The sequence below is a fragment of the Xyrauchen texanus genome, chromosome 9, assembly GCF_025860055.1.
Source record: "Xyrauchen texanus isolate HMW12.3.18 chromosome 9, RBS_HiC_50CHRs, whole genome shotgun sequence".
NCBI lineage: Eukaryota > Metazoa > Chordata > Actinopteri > Cypriniformes > Catostomidae > Xyrauchen > Xyrauchen texanus.
Window position 1 is genome coordinate 39,452,391 of NC_068284.1, and position 20,054 is coordinate 39,472,444.

A 20,054-nucleotide genomic window follows, 5' to 3' on the forward strand; every position below is an offset into this window, starting at 1 on the left:
ATGATGGTCATTATGGCCAAACTGTTCAATTTTTGTTTCATCAGACCAGAGGACATTTCTCCAAAAAGTAAGATCTTTGTCCCTGTGTACACTTTCAAACTGTAGTCTGGCTTTTTGATGGTGGTTTTGGAGCAGTGGCTTCTTCATTGTTGAGCAATCTTTCAGGTTATGTCAATATAGGACTTGTTTTACTGTGGATATATATAATTGTCTACCTGTTTCCTCCAGCATCTTCACAAGTACCTTTACTGTTGTTCTGCCGTTGATTTCCACTTTTGCACTAAACTACGTTCATCTCTAAGAGACTGTGTCTCCTTCCTGAACGGTATGATGGCTGCTTGGTCCCATGGTGTTTATACTTGCATACTTATATTGTTTGTACAGATGAACATGGTACCTTCAGGCGTTTGGAAATTGTTCCCAAGGATGAACCAGACTTGTGAGGGTCCACCTTAATTTTTTTCTCTGAGGTCTTGCCTGATTTCTTTTGATTTTCCCACGATGTCAAGCAAAGAGGCACTGAGCTTGAAGGTAGGCCTTCAAATACATCCACAGGTACACCTCCAATTCAGTACACCTCCTACCAGAATGTAATTGGCTAATTGTCTAAAGGCTTGTCATCATTATCTGGAATTTTCCAAGCTTCTTAAAGGCATAGTGATCTTGGTGTATGTAAACTTCTGACCCACTGGAATCGTGTTATAGTCAATTAAAAGTGAAACAATCTCTCTGTAAACAATTGTTGGAAAAATGACTTGAGTTGTGCCCAAAGTAGATAACTTGCCTAAACTATAGTTTGCTAAAATTAAATCTATGGAGTGGTTAAATTAGTTTTAATTTGTATGTAAACTTCTGACTTAAACTGTATGTGGACACCAATTTTTAGGAAAACAATTTGCTCTAGAATTTTTTATTTTTTTTTGGCTTGTTTATTAGGTGCTACTAGTTACAAATCAAAAAGGGAAATGGAAAATGAACACAGCAGTCACGCTCAGGTCTCAGGAGGCTTTTATAACCCGGGGATAGCATGGCTAACTCCCTTCATAAATGACAAAAGTCAAAAGGCTGATTTACCCAGGGTTACTCTGGGTTTAAAAACCTATTAACATAGGTTTAGCAAAGTTTGAAAAGTTTTAAAGAGCACTGTCAAAATAATTTCTGTGTGAAGTTTCTGTATAAAACTGACCACTGTGAATGCGCAGGTGCTCTTTCAGGTGATGTTTGTATTTGAAGGCCTTGGAACATTCTGTACATTTGAACTTTCTGTTTCCACCTGACTGAGAAATAGTCCGCTGGGAAGAAAAAGAGAGAGGAGGGTCAAAATAGAGGTAAAAAAAAAGTTGGTTGAAAGTATACAGTATAAAGTATAGTCTTAAGGCCTAGTGTACACTACACGACTTGCGGTTGGCACCCTGCGATTCAGTGTTGTTTTCCATCGTGCTGGTGCGAACACTACAGGACTGATCGCAGACTGGGTGTTTCAACTACACAACCATTCATCCTCGACTGAGGCTCTGTGTTCACCTGGTATTTAGATGAGTTTAGGGTGATCTGATCACAAGTGTACAAGCAAGACATAACCGTCACACCTGCTCGTCTCTTTTGACCACTTGTGTTTGTATTTCGAGGAGAGACTCTCTGATTTCATGAGGACATACATCAGTCATTACAACTGTGTATTACTGAATGATAGATAATAAAAGCACAAAAACAAAAGAAAGTGCTAAAATCCAGTGCAGTTTATCTTAATAATTCACAAAAATGACGTTTAGAGCAGAATTCTGAGTTATTTTAGTTCTGTACCTGTAACTGAGCTTCTAATCTGTGTCCTTCTCAAATCTGTGTTTCTATTGTGCACGTTCATTCATACGCTTTTTTAATTTTCAGATCGTAAACTTATTTCCATTTAAATCTGCATAACCGGCAAAAAAACACCCGTTAATGCGGTCTATGGTCCTTGTTTCAAACGATTGCCCAAAATGCATCTTAAAATGAAGATGCCGAAATTCATTCAAACTTGCACTGTTTATTCCTGATAACATGTCAATAAATATTTAAGCACAGCTTGTTTCCCCCGTTTTCATGCAAAAAATTGCAAAAAATTTGCAAAAAAGAAAGAAAAGAAAAACAGTTGAAAACAATAAAGACAGCAGGTAATGAGATGTAGGTGATGATTTATTGAATTTTTTGTCTCCAGATTCCTAATACCTTGCTCTCCTCATGCACTCTCTCAATATTGAATTGGCTGTTGCTCATTGTCAATCTCTTGCTCATCGGACAGTGCGCTTACCTGACGACAAGATATCTAGATGTCAAGCAGTTTTAAAAATCTGTCGTAGCGTTTGTGACTAGTCTCAGCATTTCACAGGAGAGCGCACACTATAAGACCATTGGTCGTGAGGTCTGAGACTTCTTGTCGCAGACACAAAACATCAAAGGAGACGAGCTTGAGTCGTGTAGTGTACACTTTGCTTTAGGTGACAATTAGATGTGACTGTGAAACAAAGCTCAGTGTAATTTCCTCACATAAACGTGTGAAGATCATGAAGGTGTGACTGGGGTGGCGTACCTGCTCCCGGACATGTCTGTGTGAAGTCATGTGACGGACAAGTTGTGTGCGGTAGGTGAAGGTGTAGCTACAGAGGGAACAGCAGTAGTTATCATCACTCTTTTCATGCCGCAGTTTAATGTGTTCCTTCAAAGAAGTGTGACGCTTGTAACCACGAGAACAGTGTGGACAAGTGTGCAGATAAGAGAATGCATCCGGGGTACCTGGGAGAAAAAGAGAGGGAGGGGTGGACAGATGATGAAAATGTATGAGTTGTTCAGTGCACTGGTATTGCCCAGGTGTAAATAGGACATATATGATAGACTGTACAGGAAAAGCTGATAGAAACTAGTACAGCTGTGGCCGAAAGTATTGGCAGTGAAATCAATTTAGTGTTTTGCAAAGTTTGCTGCTCAGTATTTGTAGATTATTTTTTAACATGTTTCTATGGAAAACAATGATAAGCATTTCATAAGTTTGAAAGGCTTTCATTGGCAAAAACATTCAATAAATGCAAAGAGTCAATATTTACAGTGTTGACCCTTGTTCTTCATAACCTCTGCAATTCGCTCTGGCATGCTGGATATCAGCTTCTGGGTCAAATCCTGACTGCTGGCGATCCATTCTTGCCTTATTAGTGCTCGGAGTTGACAATCTCAATTTGTGGGCTTCTGCTTGTCCACTCTCCTTTTGAGGTTTGACCACAGGTTCTCTATGGGATTAAGATCAGGGGAGTAACCTGGCCACGGATCCAAAATTAAATGTAATGATCTCCGAGCCACTTCATTATCACTCTTGCATTGTGACATGGTGCTCCATCATGCTGGAAAATGCACGGATCATCACCAAATTGCCCCTGGATCGTTGAGAGAAGTTGCTCTTGCTGGACATTTTGATACCATTCTTAATTCATGGCAGTCTTTTTGGGCAGAATTATGAGAGTGCCCCACTCCCTTGGATGAAAAGCAACCCCACACATGGATGGTCTCAGGATGCTTCACTGTTGGCAAGACTCATGGTAGCATTCACCTTTTCTACTTGTTCACACTTTCCCAGGTGCTGCTGATATGATTAGTGAAATGATGTTAGCTGGTAATTTTGTGCGAGGGCAAAAAAACTGTGAAATTAGTTTTTTTGTGATGAAGCTTTTTGCAATTATTTAAAATGCATCTGATCACTCTGCACAATATTCTAGAAACAATGTGAATCAACACCACAAAAACTGAAGCAGAAAACTTTGAGACGCACAACATTTATGTCACTGCCAATAATTTTGGCCACGGCTTTAGAGACGAAAAAATGAGAAGGGTGGAGAGATAGGTGTTTGTTGGATGGGTACCGTTCTCATCATGGACCCCTCTCTCTGGCGTGCTCTGGGTCTCCTCTGGGGCATCTGGGTAAATACTCTTAGTTTCCATCTGTTTTTCCTGACCGGCCACTTCCTCATCAAAATCATCTTCCTCTTCCTCCCTCCTCCTCCTCCTCCTCAGTGACACACTCCTCTTTTAAATACAGAGGCAGATCAGATCAACTACAACACACACAAATGCCCTTCTCTGTTATAGGATTTTCTCATCTACTGCTACAATTACTGTATTGTGGATAAAGAGTAAATGCACCAATACTTTATTTTTTGTACTCACTGATACCTGTATTTTTAGTAAAGGTGTAATTTGCCATAGCCTCGCCTAAAGGTTTAAACTAGTTTGAAATGTTTGATGGTTATACAGACATTACAGTAAGACAAACAGCCAGCTTGCAAGCTGTCTCTTCTCTGAGAGCAGAACAAACTCTTTGTTTGTTTTTTGACAGTTGGGAGTTTGAAAATCAAGCATCCCTTTGGCCCGTTTGAACATTCCATCAATGTAAGTCTATGGGTTTTTTCCATATTTTTGATTGTCTGCTGGGCAAAAACTGTAAGTCTGATTAGTTAGAAAATACATGGCACACTTTTCAAGAACAGTCTGAAGAACTATACCAAGTTTGGTGGATGTCGCTTGAAAGCTCTGAGTTAGTTAGAAATGTTGGTCTCGGTTTAGGAATTTTGAAAATAACCCTAAACCAAGTTTGGAGAATAACAGTACACTCACTGAGTACTTTAATAGGAACACTATGGTCATAATAAAGTGCCTGATATGGTCTTCGCTGTTGTAGCCAAATCCGCCTTAAGGTTCGACGTGTTTTGCATTCTGAGATTCTAGTCTGCTCACTACAATTGTACTGAGAGAGGTTATCTGTGTTACCATAGCCTGTATGTAGACTTTGTCAAGCCAACATAACTCCAAAACAGTGGCCTGACTGATGATTTGAAGGTTGCGTGTTTAATGTTTTCATGAAGTATTAACTCGACTATCACATCAAAAACAGGTAATTATAGCTAATCGCCAAGGCATCATAAATTCATAACTTTTTTTTGAATAACAATGTATTGTTAAACATTCAAAAGATATTAATCAGTTGGCTTCATTAGAATAGTAAACCTTTTTAAGTAATTTCTATGTATAACAATTGTCCTTGTATTATGAGTTCACATTTTCTTTTTTTTGACATCCATTCAGTGTTTGTGCTAAACGGTGTTGCTTTGTGTGACACATAATAGTAACGAGATGTCTTTTTTTACATTATGAAGTAATGTAGGTAACGCTTTTATTTTTCAGTAAACGCCTTGTGCATTCCTAGCTTCCGCATCAAATATATTTACCACCTTGAAACACACACACACACACACACACACACACACACACACACACACACAGCTAAACACCTAGATGTACAGAAAAGCACATAAACAACCTGACTGGGACCTAGTTAAGTAAAACCCACAACAGGTTAATATAAAATTGAATAACGTACACATTGGACTTGGATGTTGGTTAGTAACAAGCAGCAATTTTAAGTATTAAGCTGGTGTGTATTTATACTGTATATGACTGGGAAATGGCCCAGTAAGACCAACGTCTATGTGCTATGAAGGACTGTAAAGACTAGGTGACATATTATGTATGAATAATGGCCTGGAGACAGAGAAATGACCTCACACACACCTGTTCCAGCTATCTTAACATAATACCCTCTCACAGACAGTCGTTCCAGTCATTTAAGCATTTTTCCATGACAAGCATAGCTTACTGTCCAAAGCACCCAACCCTCTTACAGTCTCTGCCATCATTTACTCACCATCATGTTTTTTTAAAACCTTATGACTTTCTTTCTGCTCTAGAACACAAGAGGAGATGTTAGGTAGAATGTTAGCTCCAGTCAACATTAATTTACATAGCACTTCTTTTTCCATGCAATGAAAGTGAATGGTGACTGAGGCTGTCATTCTGCCTAAAATCTCCTTTGGTGTGCCATGGAGGAAAGAAAGTCATACAGGTTTAAAACAATATGAAGGTTAGTAAATAGTAACATAATATTAACTTTTGGGTGAACAGAAATATCCCTTATAAAAGCAGCTTTGAGATGTGACCTGGTGGGAAAAACACATGCTCCAACTCATTGGTAGCATGTTGAAGTGCATGTGCAGATAACTTCAGTTCAAATATGATGTTATTTTACCTATTCTATGTGTCATAGACCCTTTTCCCTCTATTTCCTGTCCTATACTTTTAAGACAAAAGGTCTATAAATTACTTTCAAAAATAAATATATTCAGATGAGCCCCGAGAGTATTTGTTGCACTAGACTGACCTTTGACCCTTATTTCTTCTATCATAGCATCTGGCCCCAGTCTGCCATCTGCTGCAATAAAGTAAAGTAAAGTAAAAAAAAACTATTTATTCATTGTTTGGATAAATATAATTTGGGTTCCATTTAGTTTTTAGCAAATATTTGATTTGTTTCCATTGTTTGTTTACCCACCATCCTCTGTGCATGTGTTAGAGAGCTGTTGTGCTGATTTGAGTTGGAATACTGAGGCCTTTTGGTCAGGATCATCAGGAATACTGTCCTCCTCTACAATGTGCAGTTTGTCTTCATCATCTGAATCCGAGGTTGCCTCCGGCACACCGCTAAAACTCCTTACTACATTAGAGAGAAAGAATAAACCATTCAGTTTAGGTTCAGCAATGTTCCCAAACTTTCATTTGCAGGGTTATCCACACTCTCATTGAATTGTTGGCCATGTGTTATCCTGGCAAAAACAAACAGATTAGCACCAAACTAACGCACCACCCATTTACACCTCTTGAGACTACTTCCTGTTTGCAAATGGCATATTTTCTTATGTGTTGATGTCTCTATTCAGTGACAGTTACAGTCATTTTTTAGTCTTTTGTGTCAGTGTACAGATATTGAGCCATCATTTTTAATTGTACATCTAAGCTATTTCAGATTCTTATGAACAGCGGTTACATGCATAGTCAAACATGCACACACACTTGCATGCCTGAGGCACAAAAATATGTGCACACATACAATCGCAGGTACATTTGGTGCCTTAAAGACAGGAAGTGAGATTCAGTTATTTTTAGATCAGTGTACAGTGTGTGTGTATGCATGTGTGTCTGTCTGCAGAACAGTTCCAGATGTGCATGTATCAAATGTGTTTTTTGAATACACCGACTGAATCTGATGTTTAAACATGGTTTGTTCATCAGGAGCTCGTCCAGTTTCTTATAATGCCTTTACTGCAGGCAGAATTAGAGTATGCCAACAGGAAGTGATGTAAAGGTGTTCAGATTATGAAAAAAACAGTTCCTGTTTAAGATTTCTATTCTTTCACATCTGTTGTAACAAGGTAGGCCTAATTGCACATAGCTGTGGAGGCCAGAATGCTGTATCTGAATTGACGTCAGGGACAGAAATTGACTGAGGCTTGGGGCAAAAATGCTACTAAAAGTGATAAAAATGCCCCAGAAATTTAAAATGTGGTGGCAAAGAAATTTTATTCTAGGCCTAGATATACATATCTTTGCGTAAAACATAAAACATGCGTAAAAACATTATTTTAATAAATTGGTTAAATGAAAGTATATGACCTTTTTTATATGATTAGAAAACATACCGCCTCATAAAGATAAAAAGTGTGTGTCGGGGGGTCAGCGAATAAGGGTAACTTAAATTTTTATCTAAAGTTGAACTATTTCTGTCGTACTTTTTTTTGTCCATTTGGGGCTTGTATGCTTTTAAAATATGAACAACAAAGGTGTTGTTCAGAACAAATGAATAAATGAAAATAAAAGAATAAATGATGACAAGTTTCATTTAAAATTTTTGGGTGAACTTTGAATGACTCTCAAACACACTGGTGCTGCTTTTATGGGTGTGTTTGCACAGCACCACATGAGTGACAAAGTAATGACAGGTAGAACTGTTCCTGTGTGAATTCATAATAAAAAAAATCAAGTCACCATGGCAACCACCATTTCATGTGGCATTTCCTATGGCATTTCCTATTATGAGGTGATTTGGCTCATTATAGAGTGCACCTGCTGCCACCACACACCCCCACTGACTTAACATCAGACACATACATGCAGACTCTAGGGCTGGGCGATATTTAAAAATATATATATATATGTATATTTTAGCGATAATCACCTTATTATTGTTATATCCGATTACATTGTCAAACGCCCCTAACGAGGGTCGTGAATTTTTTTGCTTTATTGATTTTGCTTTAAAAATTATATTAAAAAAAGCAGAGAATAACCAGATGATTTCAAGTCTCATGTAATCACAGTTTTACATTTACATTTATTCATTTGGCAGAATAAAAATGGACATTGTAACAGAAATGTACCCATATGAATCAATATCAAATCGAGATTGGAATCGAATTGACAGCTTGTGAATCTTAATTGTGAAATCTGTATCAATACCCAGCCCTAATATTATTTGTGATACACTGCCTGGCCAAAAAAGAAGTGGCATACTCTAATATTTCTTTGGACCGCCTTTAGCTTTGATTACTGCAAGCATTCCTTGTGGCGTTGTTTTGACAACTTTATGCAACGTCACAATATATTTCCATCCAGAGTTGCATTCATTTTTGGCCGAGATCTTGTATTGATGACGGGAGAGTCGAACCACTCTGTAAAGTCTTCTCCAGCACATCCCAAAGACTTTCATGCTACCTAAAGCACCCTTTACAATTTGAGCCAGATTAATCTTGGCATTACCATCCTGGAATATGCCTGTGCTGTCAGGGAAGAAAAATCTATTGATGGGATAACCTGGTCATTAGGTGCATTCAGCGAAAATGACAGCTAAATTACAAAAAAAGAAATGGAAATGTAGTCAGCTGACTTCATTTTATTGCTGCATAACATTGCATCTATCTATGAAAGAATGAATTAATGTAACATTTATATAGTGCTTTTCTGACACACTCAAAGCACTTTACACAGTGAACAGGGGACTCTCATCAACTACCACCAGTGTGCACTGCAGTGTACACCTGGATGATGTGATAGCAGCCATAGTGCGCCAGTACACTCACCACACACCAGCTATTGGTGGAGAGGAGAGAGTTTACAGAGAAAAAAATATTTAAGTTCTTTTCTGAAATATCAGCAATACAACTTGGTCCAATGAGCATGTATGATCATGTCGGACATGTAACAGGTTGATGAATACACATGTTTAACACGCTCCTAAAGCCTAAGAAATGTGATTAAAATAAAACCTACCACTAGACATACAATATGTGTCTTTAATGCTTAAATTATTAACCTACATACAATAGATAATAATTTTCTTACTTCAATATGATCATATTCCATATCAAAATGTAATAACAGATATTTTTGAATGAACAATATTCTTTACTGCATTCAAAATCAATGCAAAGACATGATTTTAGCAGTATGACATCATTTTTATTCACTTATCCTTTCACAAACAGTAGTCCATGCACTGCGGTGGTGTAGACGGGTCCCGTTCCTACCATGATATCGTATATGGTGATCTTGATCATATAAGATCATCATTAGATCATATTTGACCTCATATCTGTCACAGCAACAGCACTTTGGAAATTAATAACAGGCGTTTGCGTTTCTTTGTAAAAAACAAAAAAAAACAATGTTAATATCCACCAACAGCTGCTGCGAGTCAATTGTGTCTAATGTAGCAGACATGATAATGACAGTGACAGTGAGTTCTTCCTGATGCAATGATCAGGTGGAAATTTAAAGAAGCCCTAATCTCCAATAATCTGTGGGAAATGGGGTGTTTCAACCCCACAAACAGCACTTCAACAGGAGTTTCAGCACAGTTTGAGCGAAGCGCCATCAGTTCTTTTCTCAGCTATCAAAAAAACACGGAAGTGGCGGGGTGGAGCGTTTGTTTGTAAACAGTAACTTTATCTATGCATGATGGGTGCATCGCTTCTTCTTACCCTGACGTGCCCATCGCTTTGGAATAGGGTAAATCTGGACTCATCAGACCACATGACATTTTTCCGTTGCTCTTTATGCTCCCTAGCAAATTGAAGAAGTTTTTTCTGATTAGCCTAACAAACAAATGGCTTTCTTTTGGCCACAAATCTGTTTAGTCCCAATAATGTAAGTTCTCGTCGCATTGTGCTTGTGGAAATGCTCTCAATTTCACTATTAAACATAGCCGTGAGTTCTACTGTTGATTTTATAAACGTGACTTCAAGCGTTTTAGTGTTCTCCTTTAGGGTCTATCACGTTCTATCATCATTCATAATTTTTTTCTGACCACATTCTGCGAAGCTGACAGTTCAGCACTATCCTTCCAGGTTTTAATAATACATTGGATAGATCTCAACTCAATTCCATTGATTTCAGCAATCTCCTTAGTTGTTTTCTTTGCTTGATGCAGGCCAATTATTTGCCCCTTCTGAAACACAGTAACATATTTTCCACGACCACGGGATACGTCTTCCGAAATGGTTGTTTAAGAAATGAGAAGCTACACACTGCATCAGGTAGGGTTAAAAGAATTGTTGCCAACTGAAACATATTAATCACTGAAATAATGATCCAATCATTGGCCCTTAAGTATCTGCTTATTTAAATCCAAACAGCGACTTTTTTTTGGGCCAGGCAGTGTATATTATTTACTTACACCAGAATCCCTCCCACATGACATCATATCCTGGTCCATTGAGTTTTCCAAATAAATGTGCATGCTCAATGGGAATGCATAGTGTGACCATCCCTTTAGGCATGTAATGCAGTGTGCATGTGTGTTTATGTTTGAGTGTTGTGTGTGTGCATTCATGTGTGTCTAGAGACATAATCAATTTAGAATAACTTGGGAGCAGCTGTCACCTAAGATTGCTGTTTCTCCCCTGCCTTTTGCTTAATAGGAGCTCTTATGTACACATGGCCCACGTGAGACCAATTAAACACTGTACACGATCTAGGCTGTTGGTGCATCCATATAAACTCATTCAACATATTTCTGTTTCGTCCAGTCATACCAACACAAGTCCCTCTCTACAACCCCTCCCCACCCTTAAAAAAAGAATGAGAAGAACCCTCCCCTTACCCTGAAAAACTTTACCCCAGCCGTACAAAGAGGCGGCAAACCACTGGGAGTGATTAGCATGCAAAAAGAGATTCCCCGCAGTCACAAGCCCCCCCTATACATGCACAGAGTAAAATGTGAAAAGCTCTTTAATGCCCTTCCATTTCCCTTTTTCATCAACAGGGAAGTGTGAAAAGAACTCAGGCTACAGGTGTTCGTTTTGTCTTTGTTTGTCCCGCACATTACTTGCACCATACCTTTACAACACATTGACACATGCATAATACACACTCTGGGGGAGAGGGTGAAAATTAAGTGGAAGATGTAGAGAAAAATTTGAACAATATGATGAGAGCAATATAATTTTTCTCTAAATAAACACTCTAGAAAGAAACAACTAAAAATCTGCATCTGACTTCGAAATCTACAGAGCCAGTCAGATGTGTGTTTGAGGCCCTGTTTACACGTTATTAGGATGCGTTTGGGCGATCCTATCACAAGTTGTCAGGCGAGAAACATAATTACACTTGGTTGTAATGTATCTCGTAACATAACTTGTGTTCAGATTTCAAGGGGATTGTCTCTGATTTGATGACTGCATACATTACATCACCACCACAGTGTGTTCGAAAGTATACGCGTTTACACTACAAGCATGTTCGTTTTTGGTCGCCTCTAAAAACTGGGTGAAGTGGACACCTGTGCTTAGCATTGTCTCATTTCAAATTGATCGCCAGAAATGCATTTAAATACCAGGGGTTAACATGGCCTGTAAAGGTCTGTAATCCACAGGAAGATGCCATTTATGGCTCCTTTGCATCCAAAGTGACTTACTGGACACAAATTGCAAAGGGAGTCATTTCAAATATAATAAATGTCACTATCTTAAATAGATAGGTCAGGCACACAAACCTCAATCCAACCACCTAAAGATATAAATGCAACATTGTGTCTTAGCACAGACCTTATTACATGAACTAAGGACACCAAAAATATGACCATGCTTTATTTACTACTCTAAATGTAGCCATAAATTATAATCGATCAATAAATTCAGTTTATGGTACTGTTTTTAGCAATGTCCCGATACCATTTATTTATTTTTTTAGAACAAGTACGAGTTCCAATACTTCCCTTTTGGTACTCGCCAATACAGATACCAGTTTTTTTCTCTCCTTTTTTTCTGAATTCTATATTTATTTATTTATTCAATTTTATCATCAAATAAATAAATTCATTTAAATATTGATTGAAAGAAAATTGAACAATAACATTTTCAACAATATTGTATTAATTTAAAAAAATGAAGTGCATTTATACAGAACCTCACAGCACAATCCAAAAATACCACTTTGTAGTTATTTTTGACTAATAAAGTGTTGCACTACAGAGCATCACAGATGTGAGATATTGCTGAAATATTATACATTTACTATGGATTTATTTAGTAGTAGTATTACAGTGAATATTACATAAATATAGTTTTCTGTCATACTTTTTTCCATTTAAATTGAGCTTTTATTTTGAAGCCCTTTCCATTTCTGTGTGTGTTTTGACATTTGTTTCCGGAAGTGAGAAGCTATGGTCACTCTGTGACCAAATATGATTATTAAACTGCAAAAGGCTGCTATTTCATTAAATAAATATGTAGTCTGTATGTGCCTCCTGCTACAAAGTGAATTAGAACTCTGCTCGCTGTCATCTGCTACAAAAAATGCATGCAATGCTCATGATGGTGTTTTCTGTATATGAGCCAAGAAGCTCTAAAAGGTATGAGCAATTTGTGGCTTTATGTCTGCATGTCTACTCCACACATTCACAAGCACTCACATATAAACTTTATATTTATCTCATTAAATCACAGTCTTTGCAGTTAAATAATCTCCTTAAGACATAATATGATTTTAATTTGTGCGCTGAATGTTTACATAATGACATGCGTACATCGGATGGTATAGTTTTTGGTATTGGAGCACCAAAATTGGGAGTACATGAGTGTGGTATCGGACCCAATTCTGATACCAGTATTGGCATCGGGCCATCCCTAAATGTTTTAAGTTATTTCTGGGTGTCCATTAGAATAGACATTAGCTCAGAATTATGCCATATTTTTTGCCTTGTGTCACATGCCACTAGGGTGACCACCTCCAGTCAGACAAAATGTGGGACAAGTAGCATGGTAAAGTGGGACAATGTGGGACAGACGTAATAACTTTAAACTTAAGATATATTGTCTATCTAATTTACCCAGAAAATTTTTTAAACCCACTTTAAACTAAAAGATTAAGACACTACCTGACCCAAAATATCACCCAAAGTTTCTACAGCTTAAGGCATAGGCCTATAAAAGACAAAACACTAATTTCCATCCATCTCTCTTTATTGGGACTATCAAATTAATCAACTGTTTCAAAAGGACCAGGCATTACGGAACTAAAAAAAATGCTCTCAGTGAATAAAATTCACCTTAAAATACAAGACAAAAAATATTAGGCCTAGCCTATTTAAGTTCAACAAAATATAAGGCCTAGTCAATACAGTGCAAAATATTTAGGGCTTGCCTATATAAAGTGTGTGCGTTCCACCCGCAAGCATAGGTGATGTCAGTTCTTGAATACATTTTTCCACTGAGACCGGAGCGAGGACATCTGTTACAATAGATGTTGCTTTGGTGCGGCCACACGACATTTTCTTCGCTATTTCAGAATCTGGAAAAATTACTGGGGCTAACTTATTGCTGCAGTCAGTAGAGCGATATGAATGTGTGTGATGTACGGCATGATAAATGCTCGTCACTTCTGCTGCCGAAACTTTGTCAGCCTGTGGGTCATTTGGTTTGTTGAAAAACGATTGCACTGATTTGCATGTTTCTTGATGATGTGCTTTTTTTCTGTGGTACTCACTTGCACCATGTCGCTTCACATCGTACTCTCCACCATGTCCCACAGAAAAACTGCTTTTGCATAAAATACAAAAAGCTCTCTCTGCTTCACCATCTACGGGTCTTAACCAAGAGTATCTTGTGGTCCATTCGCTATTAAAAGTGCATCTTCTCTTTTTCGTGGCCGCAGCACTGGCCATGGCTGCTTAACCGACCGAACAGCGCGCCCTCCAATTTGAGATTGTTGACAATGTTGAGGAGGCGTTCGTGCACCAGTCAACAGTTTGATTGACACACGACGATAGCCTATCGACTGCCGCATTTATTGCTCTCCTCTGCAGTATTGGACATAAGTTAACAGTACGCCTATGGACGCACCCGTGTATTTAGGCAGGGTCCAATGAAAAAGCGGGACAGATGCTCAATTTGCGTGAGGCGGGACAAAGGGTAAAATTGCTGTACAGTACAACGTAAAGCGGGACAGGTGGTCACCCTACATGCCACCATGCTTTATTTTATTTGTTTTGTTCAAAAAGTAACAATGTGCCAAATTACACTCATGGTTTTTTCTTAGCAGCATCTAATCTATAAATTCTTTATGGTTTGGGTGACACCTTTAAAAACACCATTTCACATGTATCTTGATTATTAAATCAACATTAACATGATATTCTAATGTAGCATAAATATAATAATATTAATAAGATGGTAAGGATAAATGCACATTGTGACTTTTAAACAAATTAATCATTTGTATATTACCAGACTTTAACTATTAAAGACTTTTTACAGTTAATGATGCATACCAATTGAGGGAAACATAAGTAATAACATATGTATTACTATATATGCTGTTTTAATTATTATGAGACTTGTTAACAGGGTGCATATTTTTTCTAACTTTAACCAGAGGTTGGGTATTCCTGAAGAGTAACACACACAATGACTTAAAACCAGCATGCTGGTGACCAGAGAGAGAAGAGATAAATGCTAACATGTGTGGTTGTAGAGGTCAAAGGTTAACTGAAAAGGCCAGGGGGGAGAGCAAGGGAAAGAAAGGACTGTCCTCTTTTAAAGCATAGGCTTTTTTCATCTTAATGTCAAAATGTTATTGAAAATATGGGTCACCCGAATCAAAAGCCAAAACAACAAAATTCTTCTTGTTTCACTTTGTCTTTCTGTGACATACTAAAGACAAATACATTTATGTACTGTTCACCTGCAATAGCATGTCCTCTCTACTAGCATTTAGAGAGGACTGCAGCACTGAGTCCACACATCAGTTAAAATTACAAGCACATCAATGGCTTAACCACAGACGCATACAAAAATGATGTCCGATGCGACCATTTCTCTTGAAACATGAGGCTGGCAAACAGCACCAATGAAAATAAGCCTCGGGTGGACCACGGTGTGATCTCATTTCCGAATGCCTCCCACGTGCAGTAATGCCCTAAATTCGTATGGTCTGTTGGACATGTCTCAGGCGCGAGTCCTCCTGAGCAGCAGTGCAATGAAGAATGCAAACAAAAGTTACGTCACGCATTGCGTTCATCACACAATACATCAGTCCGCGCCAAAAACCTGTTCACCAAACTCCGGCTGTGTATTTAAATACCATTTATAACCCATTAACAATTGCTCAGATCAGTCAAACCCAATTACAACATGAGACTAAGCTGTGTATCACGCGTGTAATTACGCTCGACTAGGATAGAAACAGTGAAGCAGCTCCTCCCTGGACCTGTCCTCGCTGGGATGTATAGATTGCCTTTGTTCCCCCACAAAAATAAACATGACTTAAATACGAGCATATGTGTGTATATCTTACGTTCGAATATGCATTACTAAGGCACGTCAATAAAAGCACCTATGTAGGTGTTTCGTCACCTATCTTACCTGGCTCGTCTCCGATATGCGAGATCAGCCGCCCCGCCCTCACTGCAGCAAATAACGGTCCACACCGCCATTACATAAATACCTAACGGGGGAAATAACTGGGTAACGGAGATCTGCTTTATTGCTGACCAGAAACAGCGCCAACAACCACCTTATGCGCGACTTTAGTTCCTTATAAAACAAGTCCAAGCACTTTAAAGACACTGAAACTGGACACCCGAGCGAAAAATAAAAATAAACCAAACAATCCGTGTTCCAGCTAAGAGAGGACGGGTTAAATGTCACCAGTGGATGAAAGCGAAAGAAAACAGCAGAACCAGAAATATGAGCTACAGGCACACACGGGTGTGATGAAAACGATGCCACATGCACGTCTGATATCAAACACCATCTTCTCTCTACCTGCACAAGTTGCCATTTGCTGTTGCGTTTGCTGGGCGCCTCGTCTCTCTCGCTTCTGTCAGGCAGATCGCGTTTCACACACCGTTTCCTTTCCGCCGTTTGTGTAATCACTGCTCTGGAGACGGGAGGAGTGTGATGAACGGTTAAAGAGGACATTGGCTCGCTCCGCTGTCTCCTCGCCGTTCAGGTAAACACGTTGACGGCTCCTGTGCGCGTTACGTCGCGGGCGGATCGACGCTAGTTGTCGTACGCACGCGCAGGCAGGAAAAGGTAGCGCGCTGCTTGCAGTTCATGACGGCACGGTGGACTATACCAGATTACTGGAGAGGTTATTTAAAGAGAGAGCGACATCTAACCACATATCAACATCCATTCTATTCGGGTTACCAGGCGAGAGACGGAGACTACTGCATTACTGATAATGCAAAAAAAAAAAAAAAATAAGTAAACTAGACATTGTAGATAATGAAGTGCATTAAAGCTGTCATTTAAGAAATTAACTGGATAAACCAGTTTGGATTATGGATTTTCTTGATAAAGATATCTGCTGTTGTAAACCCCAGACAGGCATCGTTGCTATAACATGGTAATGTCAATAAGTGCATGTAAACAAACAAACATAATACATCTTCAAGGACATTCAGTTACGCTGTTGCTATGTTAGCTCATAATTTCGTAGTAAAGTCTTGCACCAATTACGGAAGAATTTTTTTTCAAACTAAGGCTGTTCTTTTTTTAATTAGATATATTTATCTTAAGTTGGCACGGAAAATGTAATTTACATTTTGGATGCAAGACTTGACGCTGTTGTGTCTTACATTACATTTGTGAGTAAATGATGATGGTAATTGGCTTATGGCACCATCAGTCTTCAAGAAAAATAATAAAGATGCGAAACCAAGTACTTTATACCAGAGCAGCTGATTTGACTAATTTAAAGAGACAGCACTGGTTGCCTTATTTTGCTCCACACGTTTTTGATCAAAACAAACGCTGATAGACTACATCAGACTACATGTCTGGATCTAAAGTTGTTAAATGAACATTCAGCTCTGAAAGTTATTTCAGAGTTCAGCTCTGAAAGCTATTACGTGAGAAAAGACGTGCGTCCTTACGTATAACGGTCCGGACAGTCTCAGGTATAACGGTGCAGCTCACACTGGGACAACCTACTCTCCAGCTCCCCAGAACTTTCTTAAGTCGCCATTAAACTAGTCCAGAGGTGGAAAAGCCATCCGGGCCAAAATTAAAACAACTTTTTTTCTCCTTAGTTCTTGTATGTGCAATCTGATTTCAGCCTGTGGGACTCACCGTTGTTGCGTCGTGGCTGTGACTGTTTTCTGCGCTGACACCTGGGGCCATCCGCCATGATTTTTGCACTGTCTAAAAGCGCTGCTGCCTTGCGAAGTGAGCCCCCTAGCTCTCCCCCTCCATTACCCCCTCCCCATAGCAGCCCCTCCCCACCTGGTTTACGACATTCTGCTTTACGACATCACCTTCTTATGCTGGGAGAACACCTCTCCCTCTCCAAGCAGCCCTCAACCATTTTTTTTAAACATATGTCCAGATACAGCTTTAATGTAATACTTTTTTTAAACAAATTTTTTAAAGTTTTTCCCGGCCAACAGGTTTATTGTAATATCGGCAGCGCCCCCGACTGGTAGGGAAGTCCGATGACGTAGTTTAACCCTTTATAAGCCGAGATAGAAATCAGCGTGAGTGCGATTGGCACATAATGAACATACGCGCCCGAACACAGTTCTCTTAGTTTCTCTCTTGTATTGTATCCTTTTTATCTTTAATATTCATCAACATAATTACGGCAACATTATTTTAAGTTGGTTGGTTACATGTATATTGTAACTACTTGACACAAGTTACAACATTGTATATTGACTCGTTGATATTTTGCACATTGTTGTTGAAATATCAAATGTTTTTTAATCTAACACAACATGAAATTAAATGTAATGTTTATTTTAATATTCAAATGACTTGAATATGAATATCAATTGAGCAATATTTATGTTAATGCTAATTTAATTTGTTTAAATTGGTTACTTTTTTTTCCTGTGACAGCTCAAAAGACAGCACTTTTAAAAATGGCTGTATTTTTTATTTTAAATCTATAAGAAATAAATCACATGCAGCTTAAGGAAGGAACAGCAGGGTTGCTAGGGTCTGAAATATTAAGGGTTTTAGCCCCTATGACTAATTGAACACATTGTAATGAATGATATACCACACTACCTTTAAAATCCTGCATTTATTGCTTTTTGATCAAACACAATTATGATTCCCAGTTGTTGTCTGTATTGATGATCCTCTTTCTTGATTTTAAAGAAATCACACAAGTAAAGCAAATGGTGTGGTACTAAACTGTTTTCCTCACTACACCTGTTTTAATCATTTTAAAAGAAATACTTGCATAACTTAACTTAAAATGAGTCTAAGATTTTGGTTAATGGCATTTAGTTTACTGAAGCGAACAGTGAGCTACCTTCTGGATATTAACCACATCAATGCTTGATCTGACTGAAATAAAGAACTAAAAAAGGGAAGACAGAAATTACTGACATTTTATTTGTTTACATGGCATGGAGGTAAATGACCAATGTGGTGGGTAAAAATATTGATTTACAGATCTTCATTTGAACAATCTCGATATTGTTTCCTAAATCTTTATTCTATGAGTAACCCTCCACTAAAATGAGAGGAATTCACTCTCATTTGTGACCAAATTTCGCACTATTCACTCACTAGTGAATGAAATGTGTAGTACAGTGGTGGAGTATTCAACAGTGAGGTCCTTACACTGCATGTTGAGAGTAAAAGTCAAAAATCAATAACAACGAATAATAAACATTTAATTCTAATCATAGCACAGATGAGATAAAGCCATTCGAGTCTCTCTCGTGCGATTATTTAAAGATGCTGTACTTACAGAAATGCCGGGTTTTAGCACATGTTCAACAAATCAATGTAAATACCTGTAAATAGTACAAATTATGCAATTCAATATTAAACATAACAAAACATATGCAATATAATATTTTAGCTTTTTAAAAATGAACAAATCGAATCGGGAGTCTGTATCAATACCCAGACCAAATGACCAACTCTAAAGTATAACATTGGATGACTATTCACTTATTAATTTACATTAAAAAATTCCTGAAATACATAATTCTGGCAGGGCGGCACGGTGGTGCAGCTGTTAGCACTGTCGCCTCACAGCAAGAAGGTCGTGGGTTCAAACCCTGGTTGCCCCGGCCTTTCTGTGTGGAGTTTGCATGTTCTCCCCGTGTCTGCGTGGGTTCTCTCTGGGTACTCCGGCTTCCTCCCACCATCCAAAAGACATGCAGGCTAGGTTAATTGGTGTCTCCAAAAAAAAACAATTGCCCTAGGTGTGGATGTGGATGTGGAGGTGAGTGTATGTCTGTCTATGTGTGGCCCTGTGATGGACTGGCGACCTGTCCAGGGTGTCCCCCGCCTTTCGCCCAATGTTAGCTGGGATAGGCTCCAGCCCCCCGCGACCCTGTACACAGGATAAGTGGTTGACGATGGATGGATGGATGGACATAATTCTGGCCCCTTAAAAATAACTGTCTGCATAAATCAATTTTCTTCTCATTTACAGGTCTGTCATGGGTCATGTCATACCTCTTGAGCTCTCTATCTCCTCTTGACTGGCACTGTCTGTCTGTTTTCTGAAAAGTATCATTGTTGTCTGCAGGTATTCACATCTGAAAATATGATTTATAATATGGTTTAAGATGTAAGCCTATGTAGCAGACTCCAAGCAATTTACTACAAGGCTATAAGCATACTAATTTGAGCAAAGTGGTTAATTGAGATACAGCAAGCTAACCAACTATTAAC

General features: G+C 38.5%; 1 protein-coding gene across 5 annotated transcripts in view; it reads right to left on the reverse strand.

Moving 5' to 3' along the window:
* Nucleotides 1-17,567, reverse strand: part of zeb1a (zinc finger E-box binding homeobox 1a) — a 37,143-nt gene extending 19,576 nt beyond the window's left edge. Inside the window, exons 1-5 of one of the 5 annotated variants that reach the window (XM_052133655.1) lie at nucleotides 17,484-17,567; nucleotides 6,410-6,571; nucleotides 3,888-4,050; nucleotides 2,570-2,772; nucleotides 1,187-1,292 (exon numbers count right to left, since the gene is read on the reverse strand). In XM_052133655.1, the coding sequence (XP_051989615.1) occupies nucleotides 1,187-1,292; nucleotides 2,570-2,772; nucleotides 3,888-4,050; nucleotides 6,410-6,484 (547 nt within the window). In that variant the 5' untranslated portion in view covers nucleotides 6,485-6,571; nucleotides 17,484-17,567. Of the gene's footprint in view, nucleotides 1-1,186; nucleotides 1,293-2,569; nucleotides 2,773-3,887; nucleotides 4,051-6,238; nucleotides 6,290-6,409; nucleotides 6,572-16,172; nucleotides 16,365-17,483 lie in introns of those variants that run through there. The other 4 variants (XM_052133653.1, XM_052133656.1, XM_052133657.1 and 1 more) reach the window with 4 other exon arrangements.
* Between the last annotated feature and the right edge of the window lie 2,487 nt (nucleotides 17,568-20,054).